Source organism: Mesoplodon bidens (genome assembly GCF_964165515.1).
Source record: "Mesoplodon bidens genome assembly, chromosome: 4".
Lineage (NCBI taxonomy): Eukaryota > Metazoa > Chordata > Mammalia > Artiodactyla > Ziphiidae > Mesoplodon > Mesoplodon bidens.
In genome coordinates, this window is record NC_138160.1 from 150,608,802 (window position 1) to 150,627,997 (window position 19,196).

General features: G+C 57.9%; 1 protein-coding gene across 2 annotated transcripts; it reads right to left on the reverse strand.

The window, feature by feature from the left end:
* Positions 1–324: 324 nt before the first annotated feature.
* Positions 325–18,971, reverse strand: MOB3A (MOB kinase activator 3A). Of its 2 annotated transcripts, XM_081231484.1 has the most exons (5): positions 18,829–18,971; positions 14,251–14,366; positions 7,573–8,096; positions 2,944–3,146; positions 325–1,657 (listed from the first exon to the last, which is right to left on the reverse strand). In XM_081231484.1, the coding sequence occupies exons 3-5, from the start codon at positions 7,991–7,993 to the stop codon at positions 1,628–1,630; spliced, it is 654 nt and encodes a 217-aa protein (XP_081087610.1). In that variant the 5' UTR covers positions 7,994–8,096; positions 14,251–14,366; positions 18,829–18,971; the 3' UTR covers positions 325–1,627. The 2 variants fall into 2 exon arrangements, with proteins under 2 accessions (XP_081087610.1, XP_081087611.1); XM_081231485.1 differs by lacking the exon at positions 14,251–14,366.
* Positions 18,972–19,196: the final 225 nt, after the last annotated feature.

Genomic DNA, 19,196 nt, shown 5'->3' on the forward strand with positions numbered 1-19,196 from the left:
TTTTCTGGAACCTTCTTTACGTAGCAAAGAGGCAACAGTTAAAAATCATGTTTGCTGAGTGCCGAAAGCAACGTGAGACAAAGCAGAAACGGGGGAGGGTGTGGGCGCCTTCTCAACCTGTTTTCCAGACACTGGTCCTCATCAGCCCCGCCCCGCACCCTGTGAAATTCTAATCCCACTGATATTCTGTGCATCTGTTTATCTACTTGGGACACTCTGGGGGTGGCCACAAACTGCTGTGACATCTAAGACTTCTTTGCCACTTGGGGACGTGTCCCAGTGCCAGGCCCTCCCACCAGGAAGACAGAAATGACAACCAGCAGGTGCAGGTAAGGAGACACATGATTTATTCTGATGGTCCTGTGGGAACACCCACGGGCACGAGAGGGTGGGCAGGGGAGCCCCCCCTCCAGCCCTGCCACCTTTCCAGCCTGGCTGGTGACCTGAGTGGCACAGTGGTTATGGCGTTTGGTTGTGGTTGTGCATTTAAGAGGAGCTACACATGACCAGGCAGTTTCCTGCAGTCTTTCCAGGACTCCGGGACCCGGACCCCGGCAACTTCTGGAAGGATCGAGGCCCAGGTCGTGTTAATTGCACTTGTTGGGTGTTGGTGTCGGGTGGCGGCCCCGTCTCCCTGCGAGCGTCCCAGACACCCAGGGGTACTCAGAGCCGGTATGGTCCAGGCGGGCAGGACCGCCACGGCGAAAGGCCACGTGAGGATGCTGTGCGCGGGTGGGGCGCGAGCGGGTGGGGCCCCCAAGCTTCTTCGGGGAGACGGTGCTGGGATTTGGTCCCAGAGTCACGGAGGGCCACGCTGACAAAGGGTTTCGATATGAAGTTGGCAGGCTTGTGAAGCAAGGCTAAGTCTGGCTAAACATTCGGCGAAACTCAAAGGTCCCAAACCAGGGGAGAGGCGTTCCCTGGCAGAATCGTACTGCTATTCACGAGGGAAAGGGGACATTTTTCTAGAGGGGAGGGGGATCACTCCTTGTAGGTAAAAAACTTTTTTCTTCTGGTAACATCTCATGGTGGTCGTAAATGCAACTAGACGAATTCAATCTTTTATGCGACACAAAGGGGCCCCAGGACACCTGGGATGTGGGGGTGGGCTCGGGAAGCCAGCACAGGAGCCTAAGGGTCCTGGAGCAACCGCGGGACGGAAGTGGCTGGTGGGGAGGACGCGGGGAGGACGCAAGCCGAGCACTCGTACCACTCGGAACCAGGCCTGGGACGCAACTGGGGGCACTGCGGGGTCTCAGCCTCGCTGATGGGGGCCTGGCCACCCACGGCCGAGCAGGCGGGCTGGTGCAGGAGACGGACCCGAGTGGGGTCAGCCTCCGGGCAGGTGCAAGCGGTTTGCAAACGAAGTGGGTCTTCCCGGTTGCTCACAACACATGGAATCACGGAGTTCAAGTTCTATCTATCTCCCCCGCGCTGGCCGAGGAAACTGGGGCTCAGGGAGGCTCAGACCCACGGGTGCTGCCACCTTGGGGTCGGAGAGAGGATGCAGTCCAGACAGCACAGAATTTCCTGGGCTAGAAAATACCGGTCCCTGTTCTGGAGACGTGGCCCTCAAGTAGGACTGTCCCCCGGGCGCGGACTCGGTGACAACGGGGCCGAGGGGCTCTCAGTGGCACATCCGTGCGGTCATTTCTTTCTGTTAAGAACAAGCAGGACGTCAGGAAATCACACAGGAAATCGGGGGACGCAGTCTCATGGGGGCCCTCAGGCCTCACTTAAAGCCAATCTTACGAAATACAGAGCAGACGGCAGCGCGCCTCAGGCTGGGGCGCAGACTCTTTCTGTGAAGGGCCCCACAGTCCCTGTGTCCAGAAAGAGCTAACTCTAAGCACCAGTGTGGGACAAATGACCATGCGATTAGGGCACTGAGTTAACCAAATAAAAGTGAGCTGATCACAAAACTGCACACGATGATTTTTAGTATTTGGTGAGATTCACATAAAAGGAACTGTGGTAAAGAGGCATTCACTTCCGCAAGGGTGCACAACCCCACCTCTAGTTCCAGAACATTCCACTACCCCAGAGGAAAACCCCAACCCCACTAAGCATGCGTACTGTAACTTTAACTCTGGAAAAATGTTTACTGATAGGCAGAGCCTGCAAGGGAATATACAAAAATGAGAAAGTTCTGGGAAGGTGTTTTCAGAGATTTTTAAAAGTTGTAAAAGAATAGGGGCTGGGGCTTCCCTGGTGGCACAGTGGTTAATAACCCACCTGACAATGCAGGGAACACGGGTTCGAGCCCTGGGCTGGGAAGATCCCACATGCCACGGAGCAACTAAGCCCGTGCGCCACAACTACTGAGCCCGCATGTTGTAACTACTGAAGCCCGTGAGCCTAGAGCCTGTGCTCCGCAACAAGAGAAGCCACCGCAGTGAGAAGCCTGTGCACCACAAGAAGAGTAGCCCCCGCTCGCTGCAACTAGAAAGAGCCCACGTGCAGCAACGAAGACCCAACACAGCCAAAAATAAATAAATAAATAAAACAATTTTTTTTAAAAAAGAAATAAATAGAGTGGGTTAGTGGTTGCAGGGGCTGGGGAGGATGATGGGGGTGACTGCCGATGGGGACGGGGCTTCTTTTGGGGTGATAGAAGGAAGGTTCTGGAACTGGATAAAGGTGGTGGTTGCCCAACCCTGTGAATGTGCTAAACACCACTGAATCGTTGACTTCACGATGGCTAATTTTACGTTATACAAATTTTACCTCAATTAAAACCAAAAAAATCCTTGTTCTCCGCAGGCAGGGGACGGGGGTGGGTGGAGGAGGTGTAGGTGGGGACAGGCACCCAGAGGCCCATCTGTTTCTCCCACAGGGAAGCGGGGGCAGCTGCAGGCAGTGACCCGCCCGCCTGCGTCCGGATGGGCGTGCAGCCCCAGGACAGGGGGCACTCGCCTCCCCACGACGCCCCGACCCGCTCACCAGCGGCTCCAGCTCCTTGGTGTCGATGAGGCCAAACTCCGTGACGAAGTAGTAGAAGTGCTTATAGCAGGTGTTGACGTGCGCCTCTGAGCCCAGCTGCGCTATGCGGTCGAAGTGGTGGATGTAGACGTGCACGAACACGCGGAAGAGCCGCGACAGGATCTTCTTCACCACCTGCAGGAAGTTCTTGGGGAACGGCGTGCCTGCAGAGGCGGCAGGGGCAGCTCAGCTAGGACGTGCCCCCAGCTGCAGGCGCGAACCCCTCTCTGCGGGACACCGGGCCTGGGAAGCCCACGTCTTGGCTCCCTAACAGTGCCTGGGGGCAGGGCGGGGTGGGGCACTGGCAGATAGAGCGCCAGGACTGCAGCCCCCGAGGCCCAGCGCCCGCTGGATGTGTCCCGCCCCACCCCACCCCACCCCGGTCTGGCTGGAGAACCCATAAAAACCTGTGTTTTGGCCTTTGACATTTTTCACTTAATACACTTCTCTCTCTCCAGTGTATGTTTCATGACATCACTTAAACTTGAATGTACATATCCTAACTTAATTGCATGCATACACTATATTGCACTTTCTTGTCCAATTACTGAATTTAATACGTTTTATTTCTATTTTTTTAAGTGTATTTATTATTTATTTATTTTGGCCGCGCTGGGTCTTTGCTGTGGCGCGCTGGCTGTAGAGCGCTTGGGCTCAGTAGTCGCAGCGTGTGGGCTTAGCTGCGGCAAGTGGAATCTTAGTTCCCTGGCCAGGGATCAAACCCGGGCCCCCTGCACTGGGAGTGTGGTGTCTCAGCCACTCTGCCACCAGGAGGCCCCTTTGTTTTCTAAATCGCGGTGACACACGCGTACTGTGGGGCTGGCAGACTCAGCTCTCCCCGGCGCTAGTCTGCGCCCCCCACATGCTCGCCCGCTGCCACCTCGTGTCCTCTTCGCCCCACAGGGCAGATGCCACGCATTCGCTCCACCTGACCAGCACTACCGGGGGCTGTCCAGGACCAGGGTGGACCGGCCCCAGTCCTTCAAGAGAGGGGCTCCCGAGCTGGCAGCCCACGGGGAGGAGCACCAAGGTGCCACCAAGCGCGAGGAAAGCCACGGCGCACGAGGCACGCGCTTCCGGAAGATGGAGTGGTCAGCTGCTGGACGGTGCTGTGCTTCACAGCCCTGTGGTCGGCGAGCAAAGGCCCCAAAGACGTGCAGGCAAGTGCCGGAGATCCGTGCGCAGGGCAGCATCACGGGATGGCGTCTGCAGTGAGACGGGGAACAGCCCGGCCCAAGTGGGAGGTGGAAGACGAGCCCATGCGGTGGCTCACACCAGGGAAAGCTCCCAGGCCTGTGGAGGCACGAGGCAAACGGGAAAGACGCTCCCGCGAACGTGCGCCTTCCCAGCTCCCGTCCTGCTCCCTCCTGCGTGTCCTGGTGGGTGTGACAGCTGATGGGACTGGTATTCCATCGGCCGGAAGCGCCTGTGAACATCTGTTACAGGTGGACAGGGCCCAGCGGCTCCAGGGATCTACCTCTGCGGAAGGTTCGTTCAGCATCAATGAGGCCTCTGGGTTTTCTCCCTCCATCCGACCAGAGAAAAAAAGGCTAAACAAAAGGAATGCTCCACTCTCGAGAGACGCCCACGTTCACAGGGCATCTCAGGAGCACACGCCGTCTTGAAGACCTGTGAAAGCCACTTGGTGGGACAGTGGTCTCCAGGGCCTGGGGATCCCCATAAGGGAAGTCCCCCTAACAGTGTCAGGAAGTCAGAGGGAGTGCAGAGCCCGTGGCAGGCAGAGGAAGGCGGGCACAGGGTGTGGCTGGCACCAGCCACACGGGGTCCTGGGCCCAACGAGGCTAAGGCCCTGCCCTGCCCCCTCTCCTGGGAGAGGGATGCCAGGAGTCACCGAGGTCACCCTGGGCCATCCTGGGTGGAGGGGGAGTGGCACCCCCGTAGGAGAAGGGCCTAGAAACAGAAGATCCTGGGACTGCATTGCCCACACCTGCCACGATGCCCTCACACGGGGGTCACAAATCCGGCCCACCACCCACTTCTGTAAATAAAGTTTTATTGGAATGCAGGCCCACTCCTTATGCACCCTTGTCTGTTTATATATCGTCCATGACAGCTTTCAGACTACATAGCAGATCCGCGTAGCTGAGACACACCATCTAGAGGGAGACCGGAAAGATTTACTGTCTGACCCTTTACGGGAAAAGCCTGTGAAAGAACTTTTCTTCTATGGGAAAGAACCTAGGTCTAAACTCAAGAGCATGGACAGGGTGGCTTTGGGGCCTAAGTGGATGCTCAGTGGGATCTTCCCGGACCGGGGCATGAACCCATGTCCCCTGCATTGGCAGGTGGACTCTCAACCACTGCGTCACCAGGGAAGCCAGCACGGGAGGTAGGATGAACTTTGGACCCACCCTTTCTTTGCCCGCCCACAAGTTTCACCCTGAGGAGTACGGCAGGCTCTGAGCAGCACCACAGATGAGCAAAGAGAAGCATTCCAGTCTGCATGCCTGGCTGGGGGGTCGAACCAAGGCGAGGGGTGAAGCTGGCCCCGGGGTCCGTGGACAGGGCTGGAAGGTGTGGCCTGGGCCAGGTGGCCCAAGGAAGGCGCCAGCAGCCACAGAACCCACTGTGGCCGTGTGGCAGAGCTCTCTGACCCCTGCTGGGCAGCTGAGTGCCATCTGCCAAGGTCATTTCTCTCGCCCTTCTCGTGCTTTCCTCTTTGGTAGGATTACTAGAATTTGCTTCCGTGGGCGAGGCACTGACTAGAGACCCTCAGGGTCTGAGTTCTAGGATGTGGACGGCTCAGTAGCTGGGGAGGCCTCAGGGGGTCCCAGCAAGGCACGGACTCAGGATGACAGGGAGTAGATGTGGACCTGGCAACCTGATAGGGGGCTGCCCAGGAATCTCTATTTTGGGAAAGTGATGATTCTGGGATGGCCTTTTCCCAGATGAGTCCCTGAAAACCCCACCAGGGTCAGCCTGGTTCAGTGTACCGACGGCAGGCGAGAAACTTAACGAGGCACAGAGCACACCAGCGGCCAAGAGCTGGGCCCGAGGCCTGCGCACTGGCCAGTAGTTTGCCAGGAAACCGTGTCGCCCCGGTGAACGTGAGAACGACATCTACCATCGCCCGGGGCTGCCAGGACAAGTTACCATCTGCTCGGTGGCTCAGAACAACTTACACGGGTTCTCTCACAGCTCCTGAGGCCAGAGTCCACATGGTGCCCCGGGCCGAAGTGCAGGTGTGGGCGGGGATGGAGTGGGGATGGGCCCTCCGGGGGCTCCAGGGAGAACCCGTTCCTGCCTTTTCTGGGCTCACAATCCCTTCCTCCTCCCGTCGCTCCACTGTCTTCTGCCCTCCTGGGTGTCTAGTCTCCCTCCATCTCCCTCTTGTTAGGACCCTTGTGATGACATTTAGGGCTCACCCAGATAATCCAGAATAATCTCTCCATCTCAAGATCCTTAACTTGAAGCAAAATGTAGTCCCCCCACACACGGGAGCATCACTCAGCCATGCAAAGGAGGGAAGCCCGGATACTCGCTACCACGTGGATGGACCCTGAGAACACGATGCTCAGTGAGAGAAGCCAGACACAGAAGGACCCACAGTGGGGTGATTCCGCTGATGGGAAACGTCCAAAACAGGCAAATCCAGAGACAGAGTGGATTCCTGGTTGTCAGGGGCTGGGGAGGGGGTGGGGAGTGACTGCTGACGGGGACGGGCTTCTTTTAGGGTGATGGGTTTATTTATTTCTTTTATTATTATTATTTTTAAAATTTTTGGCCACACTATGCAGCATGTGGGAGCTTAGTTCCCCGACCAGGGATGGAACCCGCACCCCCCTGCACTGCACGGCGGAGTCTTAACCACTGGACCACAAGGGAAGTCCCAGGGTGATGGGTTTAGATAGAGCCGATAGCTTCACGAAGCTGTAACTATCCTAAAATGACACCACAATGTGCACTTTAAGTGGGTGGGTTTTATGGGGTGTGGATTCCATCCTGATAAAGCTGTTATGAAAAGAACATAAGGACTTCCCTGGTGGCGCAGTGGTTAAGAATCCGCCTGCCAGGGCTTCCCTGGTGGCGCAGTGGTTGAGAGTACGCCTGCCGATGCAGGGCACACGGGTTCGTGCCCCGGTCTGGGAAGATCCCACATGCCGCGGAGCGGCTGGGCCCGTGAGCCATGGCTGCTGAGCCTGTGCGTCTGGAGCCTGCGCTCCGCAGGGGGAGAGGCCACAACAGTGAGAGGCCCGCGTAACGCAAAAAAAAAAAAAAAAAAAAGAATCCGCCTGCCAGTGCAGGGGACACGGGTTCGAGCGCTGGTCCGGGAAGATCCCACATGCTGCGGAGCAGCTAAGCCCGTGCGCCACAACTGCTGAGCCTACGCTCTAGAGCCCAAGAGCCACAACTACTGAGCCCACATGCCTAGAGCCTGTGCTCCACAAGAGAAGCCACCACAATGAGAAGCCTGTACACCACAACGAAGAGTAGCCCCCGCTCGCCACTACTAGAGGGAGCCCGCGCGCAGCAACGAAGACCCAACGCAGCCAAAAATAAATAAAGAAAAATAAAATTAAAAGAAAAAAAAGAAAGAAAAGAACAGAACATGAAAGCGCAGAGACTCACCGACGTTGGTGGGGAAGACGTCCTCGTTGTTGATCTGCACCTCGATCCAGTCCATGAGCAGGTCCATGTACCGGGGGGCCGACAGCGCCGTGGGCCGCCGGAACCTGTGCTCGTCCTGCCAGCGGTACTCATACTTGGGGCCGCCTGACATGACGGGGCAGGAGCGCTCGGTGCAGCCATCACTGATGGTGCCGTAGATGAGGTTGACGCGGTTGAAGAAGTCGACCACGTGCACGGCCACCCAGTCGTTGAGCTCCTCGCCAGCGGGCAGCTGCACGGCCAGCTTCAGGTCTAGCCCCGCGTTCAGCGACGCCTGTGCCTTCTTGTGCAGCTCGAAGCGCTGGGTGCCCGGCTCGAACTTGCGCTTGGGCCGGAAGGTCTTGTCTTTGTTGAAGACCTGCTTCAGGAAGGGGTTGGACATCTCCGCCGCGCGCTCAGGACGCCCCCCGTGAGGCCTCCACAGGGAGGGCCGGGCAGGACGCTCACGATGGGAAGGTCACCGGGCCCCCGGAGCTCCCCCAGACCTGGAACACACAAAGAGGAAGCACTGTCACCCTTCTCAGAACCCTGTTCTGGAAGCACCGGCGGGCAGACTGGGGACACTCCCGGGACTTCTGGTTTTGCGTTTCACCAAAAGGGCGCACAGCACGGCCCCAGGCACATCCATCACCCCGCCTCAGAGCAGAAGACACTGAGCCGGCCCTGCATCCTCCTCTCCGCGCCCGGAGGCTTTCAGTAAAGCGGAGAGAGCTGCTGGCTCCCACACGCTGGCTGGGGGCGGCCCCCGCAGGTGAGGTGGTCTCTTCATCTCCACGAAGAGACATCCACAGCCCTGGGGCTGGCGAATGGACCTTATTTGGAAGAAGAGACTTTGCAGTCTTCGCAGATGTGATTGGGTTAAGGATCTTGGGATGCCCTCTTTCCGGATTATCCCCGTGGGCCCCAAATCCAATGATGAGTATCCCTATAAGAGAAGACAGACACCCAGGGAAAGACCATGTGGTAACGGACGCAGAGATGGCGTTAGGTGTCTACAGGCTAGGGGACACCAAGGACTGCCAGCACCATTAGAGTCGGGAGAGAGGCCTGGGACAGGTGCCCCCTCAGAGCCCCAGGGCGAACCGGCCCTGCCCACACCGAGCTGGGGCTTCTGGCCTCCGGGACTGGGAGGGGGTACATCCCTGCTGCCTCTCTGATCTTCCCTGTGTCCCGAGTCCCAACCTGGTCACTGGATTAGGGGCCGCCGAGACCCATCGCGACCTCATCTCTCCATTGTGACATCTGCACAGACTCCATTTCCAAGGGGCAGATATGAATTTGGGGGGACACTATGCACCCCAGTGCACTAAGTAAAGATGCCTCTATGAGCTGTCTGGTCTCGTGACTGACGCCGCCCGTTTTGGGGGACGAGGCCCCGACAAAGGGGCTGCAGCTGCCATGACCCTGCCGCGATGCCCGGTCCCCCTCCAGCTCCTCCCGGGTCTTTGCTCTGCGCCGTCTCCTCTGTTACAAACCTCACCTAGGAGGGCAGCAAAGGATGAAATCGAGCCCAGGGAGCCCAGGTCGGGATCACGCTCGGGACTGGGCACGGCGCCATCCTCGTCCCCATTGCTGCTACGATGACAGCGCTGGCCCGCTGCCCCTGGCTCTCCATCTCCGGCCCGGGAGATGCGCTCTCCCAGGAGTGTGGACCTGGCCGGCACAGGGGTGTCCTGGGCGCTCACCCAGGAGCAGCCGCAGAAGGGGAAGTCGGCGTGGAGGGGAAGCGGAAGCAGAGCCTCTGCACTGCCCAGGCCAGGCTGCACCGCACGCACCCGTGCACCCCCGTGTGATGAATGACCACTTCTCTGTAACGTTTTTTTTTTTTTTTTTTTTTTTTTTTTTGCGGTAGGCGGGCCTCTCACTGTTGTGGCCTCTCCCCTTGCGGAGCACAGGCTCCGGACGCGCAGGCTCAGTGGCCATGGCTCACGGGCCTAGCCGCTCTGCGGCATGTGGGATCTTCCCAGACCGGGGCACGAACCCGTGTCCCCTGCATCGGCAGGCGGACTCTCAACCACTGCGCCACCAGGGAAGCCCTCTGTAACGTTTTAATAAATCCCTTGGCAGTTGGTTTCTAGGCCCTGGGACCAGCAGCCTTGTCTGGTGGCCTGCCCTCCAGACTACCACACTGTGTGGCAAACTGCCAGAAACTGAGGGGCTTCGAACAGCCCTCCTTCATTATCAGAAAGTTCTGGATGTCCCACATCTGAGCTGGGCCTCATGTGTCCTTGAGCAGGGACCCTGTCACCCCCCAGACCCAGGGCGGCCCCGCAGAGAGAACGTCAACACCACCAGGACAGCCTCAGTGACAGAGAAGCCGTTCCAGGTGGGCAGGCCTGAGGCCGGCAGGTCTGGTCACCCCAGCCTTGGAGGACCCGTGTCCACGGGTCCAGGTGGAGCGACTGGGACTGGTAGGACCTCAGCAGATGGTTAGTAAGAGCTGAGGCACGACCCACGTCTTGTAGGCCAGCGTCTCCTGCAGGCTCAGCCCTTCCACAGCTCGGAGGTCTGGAAACCCCTGCAAGCCCAGGGCTCCTGGCCTGGCCTTCAGCAGCTGCCTCTAGAACGTGAGCCTCTGGGTTAATTCCGGAGGCTGGATAGATGATGTCTAGGGCTCAAACCAGCGTTCTAGCCAGGGCGGTCCTGCCCTCAGGGCAGCAGAGCCAGGAGGATGCAGACTCTAAGTTATGAGAATTTACAAAGAAAAACATTGCTCTGGCCTAAAGGGAGATGGTGCTCGAGCTGAGCCTTGAGAGCAGATCCTTCTGGAGCCCAGGGGTGGGGAGGGTGGGGCCCGATGGAAGGGGGCAGAGGAGACCCCAGTGTCTCTCCCCTCAGGGCAGGAGTGACCCTGACCCTACCTCCTCCTGTGTCCTCAGCGTGTCCACAGGCCTGCTCACAGAGGGCTCAAAAAGAATCCAATGTGAAAGCATGGAGGAGGCCTCCCTGCCCTGGTTAGGGGAGAGGGCGTGGTCAGCAGGATAAGGGCCCCAGAGACACCCCCATCCTGGTCCTGGGCCCCGAGGACGTGTCACCTCAAACGGCAGAGGGAACTTTGCAGACAGAATTAAGTTGAGGCCCCTGAGACGGCTATGACCCTGGATTCCCTAGGGGGTCCAGTGTCATCACAGGGTCCTTATAAGAGGGAGGCGGGAGGGTCAGAGGCAGAGAGAGACGGGAGATGCTGCGCTGCTGGATGCAGAAGGGGCTGTGAGCCGGGGATGCGGCGCCTCTAGAAGCTGGAAAAGGCAGGAACCGATGCTCCCCTGGAGCCTCTGGAAGGACCAGCCCTGCCCAGGCCTGGATTTAGCCCCGTGAGGCCCGAGTCAGACTCCTGACCTCCAGAACCGTGAGATAATAAATCTGTGTGGTTTTGGGCTACAAAGTCTGTGGTGACTTATTACAGCAGTCTTAGGAAACTCAGACAGAGGCTGCGCAGATAATCCTAATGAGCGCTGGGCAAAATAACTTGCAGTTGATGTAACTGGATCTGGTTACATGTGGGCCTGGGATCTTCTGTTCTCCCCGCTGGCAGGCAAAGCCCGCTCACACTTCTGGGCCCCGCTGGACACTACGGGTGTGGGACGGTCAACTCAAGGCAGCATGAACTGTGCAAAACACAGGAGCTGAGCATCCGGGGATGGAGCCACATGGACAGGAGGAGCTCCAATGAAGAGCGGAGGGACCCACCTCCCGCCACGAGGACGGCCATAATCAAAAAGGACAATCAACAGGGCTGGTGAGGACGTGGACCAGTCGGAACCCTCCTGCACTGCTGGTGGGAACGTCAAATGGGGCCACCGCTGTTGAAACCAGCCTGGCAGTTACCAAACCACGGTTAAATCTGGCCCAGCGATTCTCTCCCCGGTGCCCAGCCAAGAGACGTGACAACACACGTCCACACAAACTCCTGTGCACGTGCCCAGCAGCATGATTCACAACAGCCAAAAGGTAGAGACACCCGATGCCCAGCAACGGGTGCGCTGATCCACACACGGGAGCATCACGCAGTCGTGAAAAGGGGTGAAGCCCCGACACTCGCTACCACGTGGATGGACCCTGAGGACACGATGCTCGGTGAGGGAAGCCAGACGCAGAAGGACACGCAGCGTGTGATTCCACTGATGGGAAACGTCTGGGACAGGCAGATCCACAGACACAGAGGGTGGGTTCCTGGTTGTCAGGGGCTGGGGAGGGGCTGCGGAGTGACTGCTGTTGACGATGGGCCTTCTTCTGAGGTGATGGAATGTTCTGGAACATCTGGAGATGGTGGCTGCAAACGTTGTGAATGTACTGAAAACGCTGGAATGTACACGGGAAACAGGCGGAAAGTCCAGTATGTGAATGACAATCAGTAAAGCTGCCTTTTTTTTTTTTTTTTTTTTTTTTTTTTTGCGGTACACGGGCCTCTCACTGTTGTGGCCTCTCCCGTTGCGGACCACAGGTTCCGGATGCGCAGGCTCAGCGGCCATGGCTCATGGGCCCAGCCGCTCCGCGGCATGCGGGATCTTCCCGGACCAGGGCACGAACCCGTGTCCCCTGCATCGGCAGGCGGACTCTCAACCACTGCACCACCAGGGAAGCCCAACTGCCATTTTTAAAGCAGGGCACGGGGGACAAGCAGAGCAGGTGTGGGCTGAGCCGCTACCCCAGGCACCATAAAGAACTAAAGCAGTTTCCCTCTCAGCTCAAACCGAGGTCAGCACTACCTGTAAAATCTGTTTACTGTGAAAGGTAACAACACAAGCACGGAAAACTACATGGGATAAAAGGTGCAGTCACTGATGTGTTACAGAGTGAACACTCGCTGTGTAACGCAGCTGGAGGCCGCCTGTGCTCTGGAGCAAGAAGGCCCCGTGCCTCGTCCACAGACCAGAAGTGCCTTCGCTTCCTTCCCCAAAGCCATCATCACTTCCTGTCACCTTGGTTTACACCCAGTGAGGCAATCACAGCAACCCTCAGAACAAAACAGAACCCCCACTTTACAGATGGGAAGACTGAGGCCCAGACCTAGCACTGCTGACATCAGGGCCGTCCCGAGCGCTGTGGGGGGTGGAGCAGCCTCCCTGCCCCCACCCCCTCGATGCCAGGAGCTCCCCCCAGTCCTGAAGACCACAGATGTCCCCAGACATGGCCTAGTGTCCCCTGGGGGCAGGACCACCCTAGGTGAGAACCACTGGGTTAGAAGATGGTGACTCAGTACCACTAGTTAATGATTAGTAAATCAGTGCTAAGCCACGCAGCTGGCAGCCGGAGGAGTCGACTCCGCACCCTGGACCGTGGGGGTGAAGGCGTGGCTCCTCTGCCCGCCACCTGCCTCCACAGCCCCACTCCTCCGCTATTCGAGCTTCTGCCCGTCTCATCCCAAACCCAGGGCCAAGTGCCCTCTGCGCTGGGGCTGCTCCCGCACCAGGCGCCTCCACAACGCCTGCAGGCCGGCTGGGTGCTTCCGGCTCCGACTCTCCCTGGTTTTGGGGGTGCGGGCAGGGATGCTGCAGGAAGGTGGTGCCTCCGAGAAGGGAATGCAGCTGAGTACAGGGTGCAGCCACAAACGCCCCACCTGCCCACCTCTCTCCCGAAGTGGAGGACCTCAGACCCCGCAGGAGGCACTGATTAAAAGAGGCCACCTGCCCCAACCCTCTGTTGCAGAGACTGACCGTGTCCCCTGCGCCGGGCAGCCGGGACCCCTCTACACGAGGGCATGGGCGCTGGACGCGTCGCGTGGGGACCTTGCGGCCCCACCTGTGGCTGCAAACTTCCCAGGGGGCCATGAACCTGCCCAGGTGATTAATCTGCAAACCAGCCACTCTCAGGCCACTCGGCTGCAGGTCAAGGGACAGTGACCCTGTGCGGACCCACCAGTGACTCAAGCCGTCCTGCCCCATGCCCCATGATTTCAGCCTCCAAACACCCTTCGGCCCAGGCTGAGCGCAGCCCCACTTTGGTCATGAGAAGACGAGGCGGGGTGCTACCTGTCATCCAGCTGGGGTGGGGTGGGGGGCGGAGAGCTGGGCCAGACCAGCCGCCGAGCCCTGGCAGCTGCTTCTGTGCACCTACCTGCCCAGGTTCCTCATCCACCCTGCAGCCAGCCTTCTAACCCTCACGGAAACCACAGCGTCAAGAAAAACGCAGCCCCCTAGTGTCCCGTTGCTGCCTTCTATTGATTCTGGGGCCTCTCTGCGGATGGGTTTGGGAGTCTAACTCCCCACGATGTCACCTGGCGACGGGAGACCTCTCAGACAGGTGCGGCTGCGGGGTGGAGAGGAGGGCCTCGGGGAGTGGGCGGGGGCGACCCTGCGGCTCTATCCACAGCCCGTCGTGCCGGAGTGGGCTGACCCATGCCAGGACAGTTCTGGAAGACAGGGCGGGGCAGCGGAAGGGGCTTGTAAGGTTCCTGCCTGCCCTTCTGTCTCCTCAGAAAGTGGGAGGGTTTTTTTCTAAGTGGAAGCAATGATTTTCTGAAAAACTTCCTGGATGGGCAAAGGTCCCATCAAAAGCAAAGAACTTTCTATCAGAAACACATGCTCCCGCGGCCGCGGGGTGGCCGGTCACCGGAAGGTGCCTTTTCCTCGAGAAGCATTGCCGCAGGCCAGGGCGCCCAAGAGTTGCTGCCCACCACCGCCCCGCCGTCCCAGGTACCGTCTCTGGGGCTGCTTTGTCTTGGTCCTTCTCAGAACACCTCCAAGGACGGCAGGGCTGGGGGGAGCCAGGACAGGCTTCTCGGAATTCAGCGCTAAGGGCTCCCCTGGTTCTTCCTGCAGACGAGATGCGTGTGGCACTCAAACTCTGAGAGTGACAAAAGTTAAGATGACAAAGCTCCCCTCCCCGGCACACACGCACCCCCGTTTTCTTCTAAGAACAAAATGAAACAGTTCCTGTAAGCAACTGCCGCACCTTGGCCCGGCGGCCACTTCCTTCCGGTGCTTCCACATCCTGCCCGGCCACCGCTGCCATGGGGACAGGCCCCAAGCTCGGAGGTCCCGCACGTTTTCAGTTGGCGTGTAAGCCCTGGTCCCTGGCCTGGAAGGCTAAGTGTCTGGCTGGAAGATGCTCACGGCCCAGGATCTGTCCTGTTAAAAGATGGCTGCGCTCCAGAGCTGTCTTCCATCAACTAAATGTTTATATTTAAATGCTGCGACTGCAGCCTGGGTGGGGAGGCTGCCCGGCATCCTGCAGGACACACATGAAAGCCAGGTGCTTTAGCAGGTTCTGTATATTCCAGCCCTCCTGATAATCCCTTTTTTTTTTTTTTTTTTTTACAAAAGCCAATTGAGATATAATTCACACAGCTATAAACTCCACCCTTTAAAAGTATACAATTCAATGGCTTTTAGAAAAATCATGGAGCATGCAACCATCACCACTATCTAATTCCAGAACATTCTCATCACCCCACAAAGAAACCCCGTGCCCACAGCAGTCGCTTCCTATCCCCCTTTATGGGCTAAATCACATTCCCTGGCCCCAAAAGACATGTTGAAGTCTTAACCCCCCAAACCTGTGAAGGGACCCTGTTTGGAAGTGGGGTCGTTGCATACGTAATTAACTTAAGATGAGGTCACACTGGAGGACGGTGGGCCCTTGGCCAATGACTGCTGTCCTTATAAAAAGAGGGAGATCTGGACACAGACACCGGGAGACAGCCATGTGATGGAAGCAGAGATCGGGTGATGCATCTACAAGCCCTACAAGCCAAGGAATGACCAGGATGGCCGGCCGCACCAGAAGCCGGGATAGAGGCAGGAAGGACCCTCCCTGGGGCCTCTGAGAGCCCTGAGCCCACAGCAGATAACAGCTGGCCTGGGATCTAAACCCAGCTGTCCCCACGTCCACGGCCTTCACTCCACCCAGACGGAGAGGGGCTACCGGGTGCACACAGCCCAGCGCCACGATTCTCCTCCGAACCTCCTTCCTCAGTCTCAGTTCCCCATGGGGGCAAATGTGATTTTCTGTTCAATAGAACGGTGTCACGGGGGGTGGGGGTGGGGACAGAAAGGAGAGAAACGCGGGGGGAGGTCGTGGGCAGTGTGTCTGTGTAGGAGCCACACCTCTTCCTTCTGAGGACCCGGTCCGAGGCTGCAAGAGCCGTCACCGCGTGTTTAACTGACCCGAGTCCTGTGTGTCAGAAAGGGTAACGGACAAGAAACCGCAGCCCGATCTCCCGTCCACCACGAGCTCCCCTTCGCTGGCTGCCCAAACTTCCTCTCGGCATCAGGGTCCTCGGGATCTGGACTTGCCTGTGCGCTGACCCAGTCTGTGGGGAGGGCGTCCACCAAGGACCGCACTCTCTCCAGGCGCCGGCAAGAGCTCCTGCCACGCTCAGCCGCAGCCGTGGGTCTCGAATGAGGCGACCCTGCCCCCAGGGGCCACGGGGGACGTCTGTGGTTGTCACGACTGGGGATGCTCCTGGCACCGAGTGGGTGGAGGTCAGGGAGGCTGCTCCACACCCCACGGCGCCCGGCACGGCCCCCCCAGAGAGTGACCCGGCCCTGGATGTCTTATTTGGGACTCAGGAGCCGCAGGAATGACCATCTCCTTCCCTGAACTCGGGTTTCTGAAGTCAGATTCGCCTCTTCTGCTGCAGCAATCTGAACCTCGCAGTTCCAGGAAGTCAAGAGCAGGGCTCACCAGCTGGGGCATGTCCAAAAGTTCCCAGAGTAAAAACCCGAGTTCCAAGCCGGCTGCCTGGGGAATTTTTGTTCAACCTCCATTTCGAGAAGCCCTGGAGATGAGAGAGCAGCTCCCGGAATGATGGTTAATGGTTGACTTTTCCATGAACTCTGGCTGGCTTGGGAGTGTCATCACACATGAAACAGACTAGCTTAACCTTCTTAGGAATACGAATCATCTAGAGTTCTGGAACTGAAACAGCACTTCCAAGAACCCCCTCAGGGACTAAAATAACCACTTATGCTTTTGCTGAGAGACAGAGGTGATCTTAGAACTCAGCTTGTCACAGCTATTCGGGGCACCTGGTGTGCGAACGCCACGGTCCAGATTTTCAAGATGATAGAGTTACTCTTCTCCTTTAGGGAGGTCCAAATAAAAAGCAAACTTTCAAGCCACGAAGAGACATGAGGAACCATAAACACCCACCACCAAGTGAACGAAGCCTGTCTGAGAAGGCGACACTGCGATTCCAACTCTGTGACGCTGTGGAAAGGGCAGAGCAGAAAAGGACCAGTGGTTGTGGAAGGCAGTGGGGGTGGGGGCTAAGGGACACATGAACGGGGGGCACAGGGGGGTTTTAGGGAAGCAAAACTACTCCGTGTGATAAGATGATGGGTACATGTCAGTACACATTGTCCAAACCCAGAGAGCATACAACACCAAGAGTGAACCCAGGGGACTTCCCTGGTGGCGCAGTGGTTAAGAATCCGCCTGCCAATGAGGGGCACACGGGTTCGAGCCCTGGTCTGGGAAGATCCCACATGCCGCGGAGCAACTAAGCCTGTGCGCCACAACTACTGAGCCTGCACTCTAGAGTCTGCGAGCCACAACTACTGAGCCCGTGCGCCACAACTATCGAAGCCTGCGCGCCTAGAGCCCGTGCTCCACAACGAGAAGTCACCACAATGAGAAGCCCGTGCACCGCAACAAAGAGTAGCCCCCACTCGCCACAACTAGAGAAAGCCCGCGCCAACGCAGACAAAAATTAAAAAAAAAAAAAAGAATAAATGCCATGGAACACATTAAAATATAATGTACACCACGTATGTAATTTTTAACCTTTTGGTAGCCACACTGAAAAGTAAAAAATGAAAAAAGTGACTTCAATATTGATAATATATACTATTTAACCCAAGAGCACCAAAACATCACTTCAACACCTAACAAACATAGAAAATATTAAGGAAATAATTTGCACACACTCCCCGCCCCACCCCCGCCTTAACACACAGAGTCTCCGGAAACTGGTGCATATCTTACACGAATGGCGCATCCCATTTTGGACCAGCCACGTTTCAGGTGCTCACTAGCCTGGCTGCTGCACTGGACAGCCCAGCCCCGGGGCGGTTTAAAAGGGGAAAACTCACCTATCAGAGGACAAGAGCAATGGGATGGGTGCTGTCTGAGGTGGGCGCTGGATTCGGACCCCGGGGAGGGGAGAGGCTCTGGATCAGAGAAAGTTGAGGTTTGAGGTGAACAAACAAAGGGCGCCTCCGGAAGGGAGGGGAGAAACAGGGCACCCCAGGGTGCAGGCAGGGGCGGGGCAGCCAGGACTTCCACTTGCTCCACTCCATAATCAGTACAACAGACACTGACAGGCTACCATGAACTTGGCGTGGGGGGAGGTGGGTGGACGGGTGCTCAGGGCTTTGGGAGGCTGCAGCGCCCTGTCCTGACACTGGCCAGGGCCAGGATTCTTGGCATCACTCCGCACTGAGTCTGTAAAATGGGCTAATAAAAGCCCCTGAACTTTATGTGCGGGGAGGGAAGAACAAAGAAGCCGCCGGCGGGGGCCACGTGTAACAGAAGCAAGTCCAAAATCACGGAAGTGCGGACAGGCAGTGGGGGTGAAATATGCAAAGTGCTCGCGCATCACATACCAAAATTTATCCAAGTGTATGCTGTGAATGTGTGCAGTTCATTGCATGTCAGTTGAACCTCTATAAAAGGTAAAAAAAAAAAGATGCAAGGAGCAGAAGGCACATATGAATAAAGATTGGAAGACTCTTACCCCAAAATGAGCAGTGAGTGGCTCTCTGGGTGGGAGCATCACTGGCAATTTATTTTCTGCTTTGTGACTCTCTGTCACAAAGAGAATCACCCCGATCACACACCCCCTTCCCTCCTCAGTGACATTTTGTAAAATACATGGGCCTTTAAAGCAAACGCAAGCCCTACAGCTAGTGCACAGACGGAGCGGTGGAGTCAGCCAGTGGGCAGTGCTGACACGCAAACACCTCCCACTGCTCAGGGGTTCTGCGGACCAAGAAGCCTGCTTTCAGAGGGCGGGGTCCCCGTATGCTGGGAGCCGTAAAATCCTGTGGACTTTCCATTCACACCAGGAGGTAGGGTCCTGGTTACTGACACGGCCAGGGGGTGACCCCAAAGTGACACATGTAACCCCTAATTCCACCAAGGGCCGCCACCGGCTCCCCTCCCCTCCACTACCGTTCACCCCCTCTGAGGGGCCCGGTCTCCCCGCCGCCCGCGGTCTCCTCTCCTGAGGGGCTCGGTCTCCCCAACGCCCGCGGTCGCCTGAGTACCCACCTGCCGCCTGCCGCCAGAAGAGTCGGGCCAAGCTAGCCGCTGAACCGGGCCGCTAGCCAGCGTAGCCTCGCCGCCAGGCCAGAAAAATTCCGCGCACGACCACCCCGCCCCCCGGCCGGATATACTTCCGCTCCGGGCCGAGGCCTCCCCCAGCTTCCGGGGAGGCCTGCGGGCGGAGCTTGCTCGTAGAGTGGGGCGGGGCCTCGAACAGAGGCCAGCCTGGAAGGAGGAGCTTGCGCCTGCCGATGGCGCATGCGTAGAGCGAGGTCGGGGCGGGGCCAACAGGGAGGTGGAGTGGAGGCTCGTGGGAGGGGCCTGAAAAATGAGCCGGCGCCCTCAGTTGTCCATTGCGGGGGCGGGGCCTACGC

Bases quoted from the DNA above. Each gene is read 5' to 3' on its own strand.
- MOB3A (XM_081231485.1), bottom strand. From the start codon at position 7,993: ATGTCCAACCCCTTCCTGAAGCAGGTCTTCAACAAAGACAAGACCTTC. The intron at 3,147-7,572 runs GTGAGTCTCTGC...CCGCCTCTGCAG, and splicing joins CGTCTTCCCCACCAACGTCG to GCACGCCGTTCCCCAAGAAC. The intron at 1,658-2,943 runs GTGAGCGGGTCG...TGTTCTTAACAG, and splicing joins CCAAGGAGCTGGAGCCGCTG to AAAGAAATGACCGCACGGAT.